This window comes from Colletotrichum fioriniae, assembly GCF_027942845.1.
Source record: "Colletotrichum fioriniae strain IMI 355084 chromosome Unknown scaffold_1, whole genome shotgun sequence".
In the NCBI taxonomy this organism is placed as follows: Eukaryota; Fungi; Ascomycota; class Sordariomycetes; order Glomerellales; family Glomerellaceae; genus Colletotrichum; species Colletotrichum fioriniae.
Genome location: NW_027076837.1, coordinates 810,467 through 822,582, shown reverse-complemented (window position 1 = coordinate 822,582; position 12,116 = coordinate 810,467). Strand labels below are relative to the sequence as shown.

At 54.4% G+C, this 12,116-nt stretch overlaps 6 protein-coding genes across 6 annotated transcripts; 4 read left to right on the top strand and 2 right to left on the bottom strand.

Annotated features, from left to right (window-relative positions):
- Nucleotides 1–1,182: 1,182 nt before the first annotated feature.
- Nucleotides 1,183–2,052, bottom strand: RCF1 (Respiratory supercomplex factor 1, mitochondrial; the record flags this gene model as incomplete). Its single annotated transcript, XM_053191626.2, has 3 exons — nucleotides 1,183–1,730; nucleotides 1,814–1,884; nucleotides 1,985–2,052. The coding sequence occupies 3 exons, from the start codon at nucleotides 2,050–2,052 to the stop codon at nucleotides 1,183–1,185; spliced, it is 687 nt and encodes a 228-aa protein (XP_053050710.1).
- A 736-nt stretch (nucleotides 2,053–2,788) lies between these two features.
- ILV1 (threonine deaminase) lies at nucleotides 2,789–4,607 on the top strand (the record flags this gene model as incomplete). Its single annotated transcript, XM_065755871.1, is given in 3 exon segments — nucleotides 2,789–3,007; nucleotides 3,080–3,749; nucleotides 3,766–4,607. 3 exon segments carry the CDS (start codon nucleotides 2,789–2,791, stop codon nucleotides 4,605–4,607), a joined length of 1,731 nt encoding a protein of 576 aa, XP_065615111.1.
- A 608-nt stretch (nucleotides 4,608–5,215) lies between these two features.
- Nucleotides 5,216–5,736, top strand: N0V96_000225 (mitochondrial 54S ribosomal protein bL36m; the record flags this gene model as incomplete). Its single annotated transcript, XM_053191628.1, has 2 exons — nucleotides 5,216–5,482; nucleotides 5,647–5,736. 2 exons carry the CDS (start codon nucleotides 5,216–5,218, stop codon nucleotides 5,734–5,736), a joined length of 357 nt encoding a protein of 118 aa, XP_053050712.1.
- A 324-nt stretch (nucleotides 5,737–6,060) lies between these two features.
- On the bottom strand, nucleotides 6,061–6,419 carry N0V96_000224 (uncharacterized protein; the record flags this gene model as incomplete). The annotated part of the gene is made up of 3 exons (XM_065755870.1): nucleotides 6,061–6,135; nucleotides 6,210–6,350; nucleotides 6,405–6,419. The coding sequence occupies 3 exons, from the start codon at nucleotides 6,417–6,419 to the stop codon at nucleotides 6,061–6,063; spliced, it is 231 nt and encodes a 76-aa protein (XP_065615110.1).
- A 962-nt stretch (nucleotides 6,420–7,381) lies between these two features.
- Nucleotides 7,382–8,057, top strand: NAT4 (N alpha-acetyl-transferase; the record flags this gene model as incomplete). Its single annotated transcript, XM_053191630.2, has 2 exons — nucleotides 7,382–7,599; nucleotides 7,805–8,057. The coding sequence occupies 2 exons, from the start codon at nucleotides 7,382–7,384 to the stop codon at nucleotides 8,055–8,057; spliced, it is 471 nt and encodes a 156-aa protein (XP_053050714.2).
- Nucleotides 8,058–10,075: 2,018 nt separating this feature from the next.
- N0V96_000222 (uncharacterized protein) lies at nucleotides 10,076–10,574 on the top strand (the record flags this gene model as incomplete). The annotated part of the gene is made up of 2 exons (XM_053191631.2): nucleotides 10,076–10,190; nucleotides 10,252–10,574. 2 exons carry the CDS (start codon nucleotides 10,076–10,078, stop codon nucleotides 10,572–10,574), a joined length of 438 nt encoding a protein of 145 aa, XP_053050715.2.
- Nucleotides 10,575–12,116: the final 1,542 nt, after the last annotated feature.

Sequence of the window (12,116 nt, the reverse complement as noted above, 5' to 3'; positions counted from 1 at the left end):
GCCTTCTCTCACCTTGGCATGTGAATAGTATCAGTTGACGAACATCAGAGAAAGGGGAAAGCAAAGTCGGATTGACAAACCCGAAGTCCGCCTACAGGAGTTGAACCCGTAAGCTAGAGTGAAGGTAGTGCTGCACTCAGGATTACCTCCGTGTATTAACCATCTTAAACTTCTGGGCAACTGTCCCTTCTTAACTGATAGGAGGAACAAACTGGTCCATATACCTGCAGTATAGAATGAGTTGACGAATACCCAATGTTCATAGACTTCAAGTATCTTATCTACAAGGCCATCTCGACGCCCACCTAGATTCTACCTTCAACACCAATTCAATCTTGTCTCACCAGCTCGAATCTGCCCCCGTCGCCCCGGCAGCCTTGCACCTCCGCCTGATGTTACAATTTTCCAAAGCACCATAGAGGAAGAAACATTTCTCATGTTGGTAACACTCCTTGCATGTGACGCTAAGTTACGTCCTCGACTCTAGATTAGCGGGGCACACAATGTTAGTAAGACATCGTAGGCTGATTCCTTCTCCAGACACCATGGTAGCAGTGATGTGTTGCGACCATCCAGAGCGGGTAGTGCTGTAGAGAATGCTCGATATGATTGCAAAGTTAATAGATGTTGGCCATTTGATGAGATGCTGATCTTTGGTCCGGATATCCCCAGGGTCATAGACAACCCACAACTCCTCAGAGCCATGCGACAAATTACCCGCATGGAAAGCAAATTTGTGTAACCACGCTGTAAATCCAAAAGTAAGCAAGCTGGGTCCCGTTGCTCAAGCCTCACGGTCATGTCGTTCACATCCGGTCGGTGCAGAGGCCATCGTGGGGATTGCCTGAAGGCAGTTATAGTCCCCCGGTGAGTCCTTAGTAGCCGGTCATTTGCGACGAGCGTCTCGATGCCCGTTTCGGGGGATGTACGAGTAGTGACCCGCCTAGTAACAAAGCAACTTCGCCAAGGGCTGTCTCATCTTCTGTATCCGCGAGAATAGGAGAAAATTAATCATTCAATTCAACCCAGATGCGCCGCCAGCTGCCCCCGATTTTATATACGACGGAGCGGAGTCTTCAATGAGACAATGTGCCCGTCCTAGACGTCGATGCCAATGCCAGTACTGTACAATGTAGCCGTGATGTGATACAAATCAGAGTGTCGACCCCCCTCTGTTCATCCTTATTTCTTGGGCTCTTCTGATGACCCTTCGGATGACGATGGCTTTCTGCCGTAAATCTCGCCAATGGCACCAAGCGAGCTCTTGGGGTTCTCCTTCTTCTGCGACTTCTCCTCAGCCGGCTTCTCAACCGCAGCAGCATCGCCCTCCTCCGGCTTCTTCCACGCTGACAAGCCCAGCGCACCCAGGACACCGCCGGTCTTGCCCTTCTCTCCCTCGGCCGACGTATCGTCGCCGGCGTTCTTGGCATCAAGCTTCGCCCTCCTCTGCAGCATCCTCGCCTTGAGCGCCTTCTCCTCCTCGTCGCGGGCTTCGAGCTCACGGATCCAGCGCTGGCGCTGCTCTTCGGCGTCCTTGGCCTCCTTGATCTTGCGCAGCTCGGCGGTGCGTTCGCGGTCCTTGTTGTAGTACATGCTGCCGGCGACCATGGCGAAGACGGTGAAGCCCTGGGCGGCGACACGGGCGCGGAACATCTTGTTGGCTTGTTTGGCGTCGCCGCGGCGGGTGGCGCGCCAGGCGTTGACGAAGGCGAAGACGGTCAGACCACATCCTGTGTTTGCGACACTGGTTAGATTGGTTTGATGCAGCAGGTTTCCGGGAGAGAGAGGGGCAGTGGTGAGAGCAATTGCTTACCTAAGGGGATCAGAGGCTCCTCCCTGAGTTTGCGGAAGGCCTTGTGAAGAACGCGCTCATCGTAGAATTCGCTGCGGGTTGCGTGCGTGGGTTAGCAAACCTCCAAATGCTAGGCTTTTGGTGATGTTCAAGCTCCCGCAGAGCCCGAGAGTGGTGGGTGGGCTGGCTCACTTGTTTTCGTCAAAAGACGATGGCATAGGCTGATCGAGCAACGAGGGTTTTCCGTCGGGGCCGGGCATCGTCGCGGTTTGCAATTGACGTTGTGGTGGTTGAAAAAGTCGCACTCGTGGAGTTGGGAGTTAGTCGTGTGATTATTCCCCTAGGGTGCAGTGGTCGGCGAATTCGATGATGAAATGGACTCCGAGACCCTCCTAGCTTTCGGGGACTGGCTGCACGGCGCCCAGAGCTTCGACCCTTGAGCAGATTTGCGGCAAATCCCGACCGGCGCCGTGTGGCTTAACTTGCTCTCTTCAGCCACATTTCGTTCTTCTTGGGGTCTTATCAGAATGGGTCTTATCTTATCATGGGATTGTTATATAAGATAACATGACGCACAGTCTATGTTCGATAAGACACCCCGGTCTGCAGTGTCAGCGATGTCGCCCTCATCTCCCAGCGTGACGGACACTGACGGCAGGGGGGAGCGCGACGCCCTTGCTGACGCTACAGCAGGTACAAGGGTGCCACAGCCAATCCCCAGCGCCAGAGAAGCTGCTGACAGGGCGTGGACGGCAGCGCTGGCCAACACACCGCAAGAAAAACCGTCTGATGTTCTACCCCGCGAGCCCGACTTGCGCTCCGATATCTGCCCCACTATGAACAAATTTCCAGTTTAATTCTGGCCGGTCTGGTCCCGTTCATTAGGTTGTTGGGGCCCGCCATTCGTGACTCTTTCTTGGACCATTCCTCTACCTCTGTCCCGGCCTCAGTGACTCCTCTTCTTCTCACCAACACTGTTTCGAAGACATCACGAAAATGTCAGAGAACGCAGAGCCTCCCGTCGTCGCCGTCATGACCAACGGAACCCTCAATGGCGTCAATGGCGACCATCCGCCGCGCCCAAGAACACCGCAACCCGCCGGCATGTCCTTGACCGAGTACAGCGCCAACCCGTCCACGCCGCCAGAGGAAAGAAGGAGCCGCATCAAGGGTGTTGTTCCCGAGGACTTTCTGCTGCCTGATGGCCACCCAGACGTGAGAATTATCCCCAGCGATCATGTCAATGGCTCAATTGGGACCTCAGCTAAACATTTTGTGCGCCTTTAGTACCTCCGAATGATCGCCGCCGCAACGTCCCGCGTCTACGAAGCCTGTAAAGTCACACCGCTCCAGCCCGCCGTCAACCTCAGCAACAGACTCGAGTGCAATGTTCTCCTCAAGCGCGAGGACCAGCAGCCCGTCTTCAGCTTCAAGCTGCGCGGCGCCTACAACAAGATGGCCCACCTCGACCCTGCCGTCAGCTGGAAGGGCGTCGTCTGCTGCTCCGCCGGCAACCACGCTCAGGGCGTCGCCTACTCGGCCCGCAAGCTCAAGATCCCCGCCACCATTGTCATGCCCGAAGCCACACCCAGTATCAAGCACCTCAACGTCGCGCGCTTGGGTGGACATGTCGTGCTGCACGGTGCCGATTTCGATGCCGCCAAGGAGGAGTGTGGCCGAAGAGCGGCGCAGGACGGTCTGATCAACATTCCGCCCTTTGACGACCCGTACGTCATTGCGGGCCAGGGAACCATTGGTATGGAGTTGTTTGGTCAGATCAACATGTCCAAGCTCGATGCCATCTTCTGCTGCGTCGGAGGTGGTGGTCTCATCTCCGGAATCGGTGTCTACGTGAAGCGCATGGCGCCCCATGTCAAGATCATTGGTGTCGAGACCTACGACGCCAATGCGCTGGTCCAGTCCTTGGCCAAGGGGAGAGCGAGTGGTCTTGGACAGCGTCGGCCTCTTTGCAGACGGTGCCGCCGTCAAGACCGTCGGCGAGGAGACGTTCCGCCTCTGCAAGGACGTCGTTGACGAGGTTATCCAAGTCACCACCGACGAGGTCTGCGCGGCTATCAAGGACATGTACGACGACACCCGCGCCGGTCTCGAGCCCGCAGGCGCCCTCTCCATCGCCGGCCTCAAGAAATACGTGGCCCAGAACCCGAGCGATCGCCGGAAGACCATGGTGGCCGTCACCTCTGGCGCCAACATGAACTTTGACAGACTGCGCTTCGTCGCTGAGCGCGCCACCCTCGGCGAGGGCAAGGAGGCCCTTCTGGCGGTCAGCATCCCTGAGAAGCCCGGTGCCTTCTCCAACCTCATTACCAGCATCATGCCTCACTCCGTCACCGAGTTCTCATACCGCTACGCCACCGATGAAGTCGCCAACGTCCTCATTGGTATCTCCCTAACAGCGCCTGCATCGCAAAGAACGCAGGAGTTGCAGATGCTTCTAGAGCGCATCAGGTCGCACGACATGTCGGTGACGGATCTCTCCGGCGATGAGCTCGCCAAGAGCCATATCCGGTACCTCGTCGGCGGTCGCTCCAACGTGCCCAACGAGCGCCTGTACATGTTCAACTTCCCTGAGAGGCCCGGCGCTTTGGAGAAGTTCCTCATGACCCTGCGTCCCAAGTTCAATATCAGTCTGTTCAACTACCGTAACTATGGTGGTGATACGGGCAAGATCTTGGCAGGCATTCTCTGCCCTGATAACGAGGTTGATCAATTGGAAACGTTCTTGACCGAGATTGGATACCCGTGGGAGGACTGCACCCAGTCGGCCGTCTTCAAGACTTTCCTCCGTAGCTAGAGAAATGGAGGCTTGAAAACCCGATTACTCGGTTGATTTTCGTACGGCGCTGGGAGTTTTGCAAACATTTGGGTGACAGAAAACGGAACATTGGGAAATATCACGCATGCCGATGCAACTTAGGGGAAGCGAAAAGCCGCCTCTTGTAGATAGACTATTCAAACTCAATTAAAAGTTATTTACATGAACCTTTTCCTTTCCTCCATGTCAAAGATAATTCGCTGTCCGTTACAATCAAAATAAAATCATCCCATCGTCGGTACCTTTTCGTCCGATACCGCAATAAAGCGATAAGAGTTCTGGCTCCGATAAGCGCACGGACCTCAGCACCACGTGATCAACGCCAAGCCGTCGAAAATGCTCCAACTGAGGCCATCCAGGCCCCCTTCATCACCAGAGCAGTCGGCATCGCGAAGCTCCACGCCTCACCACGAAATACGGCTCGCGTAGCTCCGGACAGCTCTCAATCCACAGGTCTAGTGCTCTAGCACCAATAAGACTTCCAAACCACCAGAGCCCAAGCTCCTGACTCCCACCGTGTCCGATCAATCCCCTCACAATCCACCCGACAAAACATCAACTAGGAAAATCGAGAAAAATACTACACAATGGCTTCCTCCCTCGCCGCCTCCCTCAGGGCCCTGACCCTCAGCACCGCCCGCGCAACGATTCCCCGCGCCGCCAGCACCGCTGCCACAGCCACGGCGACGCGCGCTCTATCGACGGCGGTCCTGACGAAGCAGCCGGCGCAAAAGAGCGAGTCGATGCTCGCGCAGGTCGGAAAGAGCGCCTCGGGCATGGTGAATGCCGTGGTGCAGCAGACGAGGGGGATGAAGGTGCACAGCTCCGTCAAGAAGAGGTGTGAGCACTGCAAGGTGAGCCTATGCCTTTTCCATGTTTATGGGGGAGAGGGAAGGCCGTTGGAGGATGGGCTAAGTTGATCCGGGGAGGTGTAATTGAGGATCTGGACGAGGGCGGGGAATTTGAATCGTAACAGAGATTTTGCTATGGAACCTTTTGCTAACTTTATGCGCCACAGATTGTTAGACGCAAGGCGGGCAAGAGACATAACGGATACTTGTACGTCATCTGCAAGGCGAACCCCAGACACAAGCAGCGCCAATCTTGAGAGATTCTTCGGTTCTGGGTTTAGAGAAGGAGGCTATCAACAAAGTCGTGTGTATGAAAACCTTGTACCATACAGAGAGGAGGGACGGAGGGAAGCTCGGTGTCATGGGGCATTGGGCAACCGACAGCACGTGAGATGTTGCAACTGTAGACAAGTTGAGAGACGACCATGGGAGCGATACCATTACCCCACTGGAATTCTAGAAAGATCCCCCTCCATCACCGGGCACCTTGCAGCTGTAGAAGCAAATGGCAGCGAGGATTAGGCCTTTTGTGGTGTGTATTATACAAAGATTTTTTTACTGGTTTTACAATGATGAGAAGTCTACATTCCGTCAACGTATCGTTCCATGCCTTGCCACTCCGTCTTGCCGGTTGAGATGAGATAGCGAATGTGTCCCTAGAGCAGGACATTGTCAGTCTCGTGTGAATGTATGAATGAGAGGTGAGGGGACAGAGAATATAGAAGCTTACGAGATCCGTCACATCTCGGTGGCGCTCAAATTCATCGCGGGCATACCGTCTCGACTCGGCGCGGGTGTTTGGGTCGGCAATGCGCCGTGTGCCACGGATGATTTCACGGTAGAGGGATATGACGCGGGATCTCTGGAGGAACTGGGGAGAGTGTGAGCATATACACATATAATTGACACGCGAGTATTAATCCACATGCTTGAACGCCATTGCTATGTGAAGAGCTGAAGGAATGAGGTGAAGAGAGAGGGTGAAAGTCATGGTTCTTACATGATCTAGGCTCAAGGCCTTCTTCCCGAGCCGCGACCTGGCCGGCCTGGTAGAGTAGCTGCGGACAATTGACCACAGGGGAGTTTTGAAGGGCATTAGGGCCAAGTAATGGAAGGGTCCAACTGCATCTGCGAAGTAAATGTGAGATTGAATGAGTCTCGGCTCAATTGGAGGTTGATTTCTCTCACTTACCAATATCAAATGAGAGTCCTGCGCTTTCATGCTTTCAAAGCCAATTGGCGCACCCCAGACGTGGTGTGGAAACTTTTGGGAGTGGTGAGGTCAGGACGGGGAAACCTCGGGACTCCTTGCCAGCGCTCCCGTCAGCTAGGGTCTGGGTCTCATGCAGGCTGCAGCGATAGCTCTCAGTTCGGTAATAGAGCGCTTACCAGTGTGGCATTAGAATGTGCATCTACACCGAATTCACACCCTCGGTTTCACTTCACCCAATTCTCACGATACCAAACGCAAAGTTGGTCGCTTTCTCTCCGATCTAGCTTGTAGACGAGTCACACAGCTCAGATATCTTTCCGTCTCTAAGTGAAGAATGGCGCCACCCCGCAAGCGCCGCAGGGCCCCGACCAACCCCATCGAGGCAGCGAACCGCAAATCCGACGCCGACTTTGTCAGGGACCATCTCCAGCCCAGGTTCGTCTCACATCCACGCAGGCGTATCTCAAGATACCTCCGAACCTCTCACGGGCGCTCAAATCTCACACCACGATGCCAGCCCCGAGTGGACGAACTGGACGCATCCCAAAAGCGGCACGCCATACACCCTCTCACTCAAGTCTCCGTCGCAACTCTCGCGCAGTGAGTTGCAAGCATGCTTCAATCTGATCGACTATACCAGCGGAGCCGATTACCGCGCTTCAAAAGATGGGTGGCGGCCAGGGCATAAAATGAGGGAGATGAAGAGTGAAGGATTGCGGTATATCCTCGTTAAAAAGTCTGATGTGTCGCTACCTGGTGCAGCCGCTGCTGGTAACGACAAGAGTGAAGAGGGTGAGGAGGTTGCGGAGGAGAAGATTTGTGGGTTCACGAGTCTCATGCCTACCTTTGAAGAGGGCGAGGCTGTGGTCTACTGCTATGAGATCCACCTCCTGGAGGAATTACGAGGGTGAGTTTTGGGATCTTTCCTGCGTCTTTTCCTGCTCGAAGGATGAGCCCGGATGAGGGTAACCGGCGCGGGGACCGGTAGCCGGGGGGGCTCAGCGCAGTGCGCCGTCAGCATCAACCCCCGGGAGGAATTTGGATCTCACGCCGGAAGCCCACACCTCAAGCTGCCAATACTGTGAAGACAACTGACCAGAGTTACGATGCAGCACGGGCGTGGGCCGTACACTTATGGATTACCTCGTAAAAGTGGCGGAGAGCATTCCCAAAATTGAAAAGGTCATGTTGACCTGTTTCATCGCCAACGCGGGTGCGCGCGCATTTTACGAGAAGCTTGGCTTCGAGATTGATGCGCTGTCACCCGTGGAGAGGAAGTTAAGATTTGGAAAGGTGTTTGTACCGGATTATGTTATCATGAGCAAGAGGGTTCGTGATAAGAGCAAGGGTGGAGGGCGTGGATGAGGTTGGTGCAGTGAATGAAGAGGCGTGATGTAGATCTTGAGTTGATGTGCCGCTGGTTGCTCCAACATTAGATACCGTGCATCCTCGGAGATGGACTGAAAAAAGAGGGCCTGCGAAGAGCAAACCTATCTAGATTACTGAGTACTAGACAGCATCGAGCGTTACACGATGAACATATGCTGCATCGTCAGGTGTCAATCATAGACCACTTTGACAAGCAGTGTACCAGATGATCTAGCAGTGAAGCAAGTCAGGCTGGAGGAAATGACAGACCATACACAGAGCTGAAACCCGCTTGACAAAGCCGCATCTAAAGTCTTACTTCCTTCCGTAGGACCCTTCAAAATGGTAAGATGAGATGGAATGACAGGGTCTAGTAGGTGTAACCAAAGGAACTTGCAAGGGGCGTAGAAAAGGGGACCGCTGCAGGGCCTGTAAATTCTAACCTAAAATCGGTGGACCGTTCCCACTCATTCGCCAGAATCATCGCAGCTATTGGATTCGAGTGCAGTGAGCTGAGCTGAGCTGAGTCTTGAACAACTCACTCACGCTTCTTCTCACATACCGTGGCACCTTTCTCCACGACTCATGTTTGAACACCACGGTCAGGATCAACTCAATCCTGTGTCTGCCTACGTTAGTCGTGCCGATCACTGTTGGCCCCATCTTTGGATCGTCCAGAGCCCGTTCAATGGAGGCACGACGGAGTGAGGCCCGGCCCACACCCGGCAGGCATTTCTTCTCAAGTTGGAGAGAGGAAGCGAAGCGTCTATACCACAGGCACTGCGACCAATGACCCTGTCTCTCATGTTACACACTTTCTCACCACGTGCCAACAGTCAGCGGCTCCCAATCTCACCGTCTCACGAAAAGATACCTACGAAAACGAAGGTGAAGTCAATGCCCCTTACATAGAGAGGAAATGCCAAACACAGCCCTCAATCTGCCTCGCGAAATCCCCCTTGCCCGCCAAGCTCAGCCCTAGGACGCCAATCCAACATTGTCGGGCCTAGCGTCCCCGCCGTGGTGCATGAGCCGGTTGCTGCCTCTATTCCAATCACCGCTTCGACCAGCAAGCCACAGGGGGGGAACCAGAGGTCGAGGACGAAGGGCATGCCGAGGGAGTAGGTAATGGATTCACGGATCATGGTCTGACATATTCTTCTTACGCCGGCGCTCATCGGTCACAAAGCACCTAGTTCCTACTTTGGCTCGGACGCATGGGATTCAGGCAGCCGACAGGTGAGTGAAGGAGTTGTGGGGATATTCATCTCTCCGTTCAAAACGCTACCAAGGCTACGATCTCCATGGGCCTGCCAGACTCCAGAGGAATGGTTAGAGAACCGGAGAAAAGTGCTTGACATGAGCAAAGCCTCATCCACCCAAGCGAGAAGCACGTCCCTGTCTCAAAGTCATCAAAAACGCCTATTGGCGTTGTCTAGCATCAGCCTACACTAGCGTGCGTGGACTGGGGACGAGGTAATTTATGATGAAGCTTGTTTTATTCCCACATTATTTTTTCAGCTACGAGATAGAGGTACTGTTCTTGTGTGACCACTGGTGCATTTTGCTACTTGGGCACCTCCCGTTAAACCAAATGCGGCCACTTTCGAGATGTGATCGGCCGTCTGCATTCGTCCAGCCCGTATTAAGTCCTTCAGCCATCAGCCCGTTTGTCGAAGCGTTGCTCGTGTCTTGTCTTACATGAAGCCCACACGCTGTATATCAGACCACGGAATCCCTCACCCTCGCTCTCTGGCTCCTCGATGCTCTCTTCGACGTTTCTCTGTTTCTAGAATTCCCATCCTCCAACGGTCATCTTCGACACCCATCAGCACCGGTACCGAGCACCGCAGCCCGTCAACATGGACTACTCACAGCAACCCAAGGCGGAATACCAGCAGCCCCAAATGCAGCCTCAAATGCAGCCACAGCAGCAACAGCAGCAGTATTATGAGCAACAGCAACCTCAACAGCAGCAGCTTCAGCATCAGCCCCACCCTCAGCACCAGCAGACAATGCAGCAAGAATACGTTCAAGGCGCCAACGTCCAGACCCAAGAATGGCAGTCAAGCCTGATGGACTGCGGTCCTTGTGATACCTGTATCGTGGGAACCTGTCTCCCATGCTTGCGTAGGTTCTCCCCTCCACTTTCTACCCCCAAAAGCCCCGACTAATACGCAAGACCCAACAGTTCTCGGCAAGACCTCAGAGCGCATGCGCGACCCCACGATGCAGACGTACGAGGCCATCAACACAGACTGCCTGCTCATGTGCGGCATCACCTGGTTCACCGGGTGCGGTTGGATCTACGCCATGATGAAGCGCGGCGAGATCCGCGAGCGCTTCGGCATCAAGGGCTCCGGCGGCTCCGACTGCTGCGTGAGCTACTGGTGCGGGTGCTGCGCACTCATCCAGCAGGACAAGGAGGTGCAGGCGCGTCTTTCGACGGGACCTATTGTCCAGGGGTACCAGCCGCAGAAGGAGGGCATGCACATGCCGCCGCAGCAAGCTTGAGTTACGGCTTTGTGATAATGGTTGTGTATGGATAGGTGACAAGGGCCGACGAGGCTGTGGCGTGGGTTTTGTCTTGGTAATGATGGATATTGGAAATGGTATACCCGTGGGAATTGGGGGCTTTGGGACCGCCGACTCGGGCTGATGTGATTGTCATTCGACTGATAGCCTCCAGCACATAGGCTTGGTAATAGTTCTCGCTCATAATTGAGCTGGTCGAGCTTGATCAAACGTGTTGGTATTTCATCTGATACTTCTCGCTAAACCCCACCCCGGAGTGAATCACTGAAGTCACGACTGTTTGACATCTCGATCGAGGTCTTCTTGGACGGTGAATCACAGCACGCTCGTCCACAACTACAAAACGGCTGTCGCGAGATGCTCCTGTTTCCTCCTTCATTTCTCCCCACCTCCCAATGCGAAACCGGCTTCTTTCTCAATAATAAGGTTTTGAAGATGGCCGCGGTCGTATCTCAAAATGTCGTTGCGGCAGCGGAAGAGGTATGCGGTTGGATACCGCTCGCAATGAACACCCTCGGGTAAACGTCTCCTCCAAGCAGCAGGATGAAACGCATGAGCTAACAAATTTGTAGAGTTTCGCAACAGCCTGTCCCATATGCCTGTATCAACCCTCATACAGACTGCATCTCCTCCGGGTCCTACATGGGCTGCGGCAGTCCCATACCCACGACATGCGTGCAGACAGCGAAAGCCAAGAGGGGATGCGAGCCCGGCCAGCTCTGCTGGTAAGTCCAACTTATAAACAATGATCCGAATGACCTGTTATTAAAACAATTAACGCGAACAGTGGGCCATACCCTAACACGGACTGTTGGACGTGGCACTCAGTCGACAATACGGCAACTTACACACTCCTACAATGCAGCTCAGTCTCCGGTGTCGGGACTTTAATGGCAGACTCATTCGTGTCCGAGGCCACCTTGACAGGCACTACGAAGAACGGGGGCGGAGCCAAGACCCCAAGCACAGCCGAGGTATCAACTCCCACAGCTGGGATCACTATCGCCACGAAGACGAGTCTTCTACTACCAGGGATCCCTTCAGAGACATCCGGTTCCTCGGGCGAAGCCTCGCCTGCTGCAATTACGGGGGCCATCGTCGGAGCACTTGCCTTTCTTGGCATCTTGCTGGGTGCTACGGTTTTCATCTGGAATCGAGCCAGAAAGAAGAAGCGACTGGCTCATGAGGCTGCCATTGGAGGGCCCGTGACGCCCATGAGGAAGAGAGATAGCATGATACCGTTCCATGCTGGAGCCATCAATGTTCCTGTGTCGTCTGTATACGATTACGGTGGCCCATCGAACAGCGTATCAAGAGGTGATTCTGGTGTTCTAGAGGGCGCGAATACTAATAAGCCTCCTCCTCGACCACCAAGAAGTCCGGCCAGGGATATGAATGTCACCGAGGGGGGTTGGATTTAGTGGACGGGAAGATGGGAGGGGCTCTAACGGGTAATCACTCCAGACAACCGCGTCGGTATCACTTCTTCCCTAGAATACGTCCTTGAACTTTCAGAAGCTC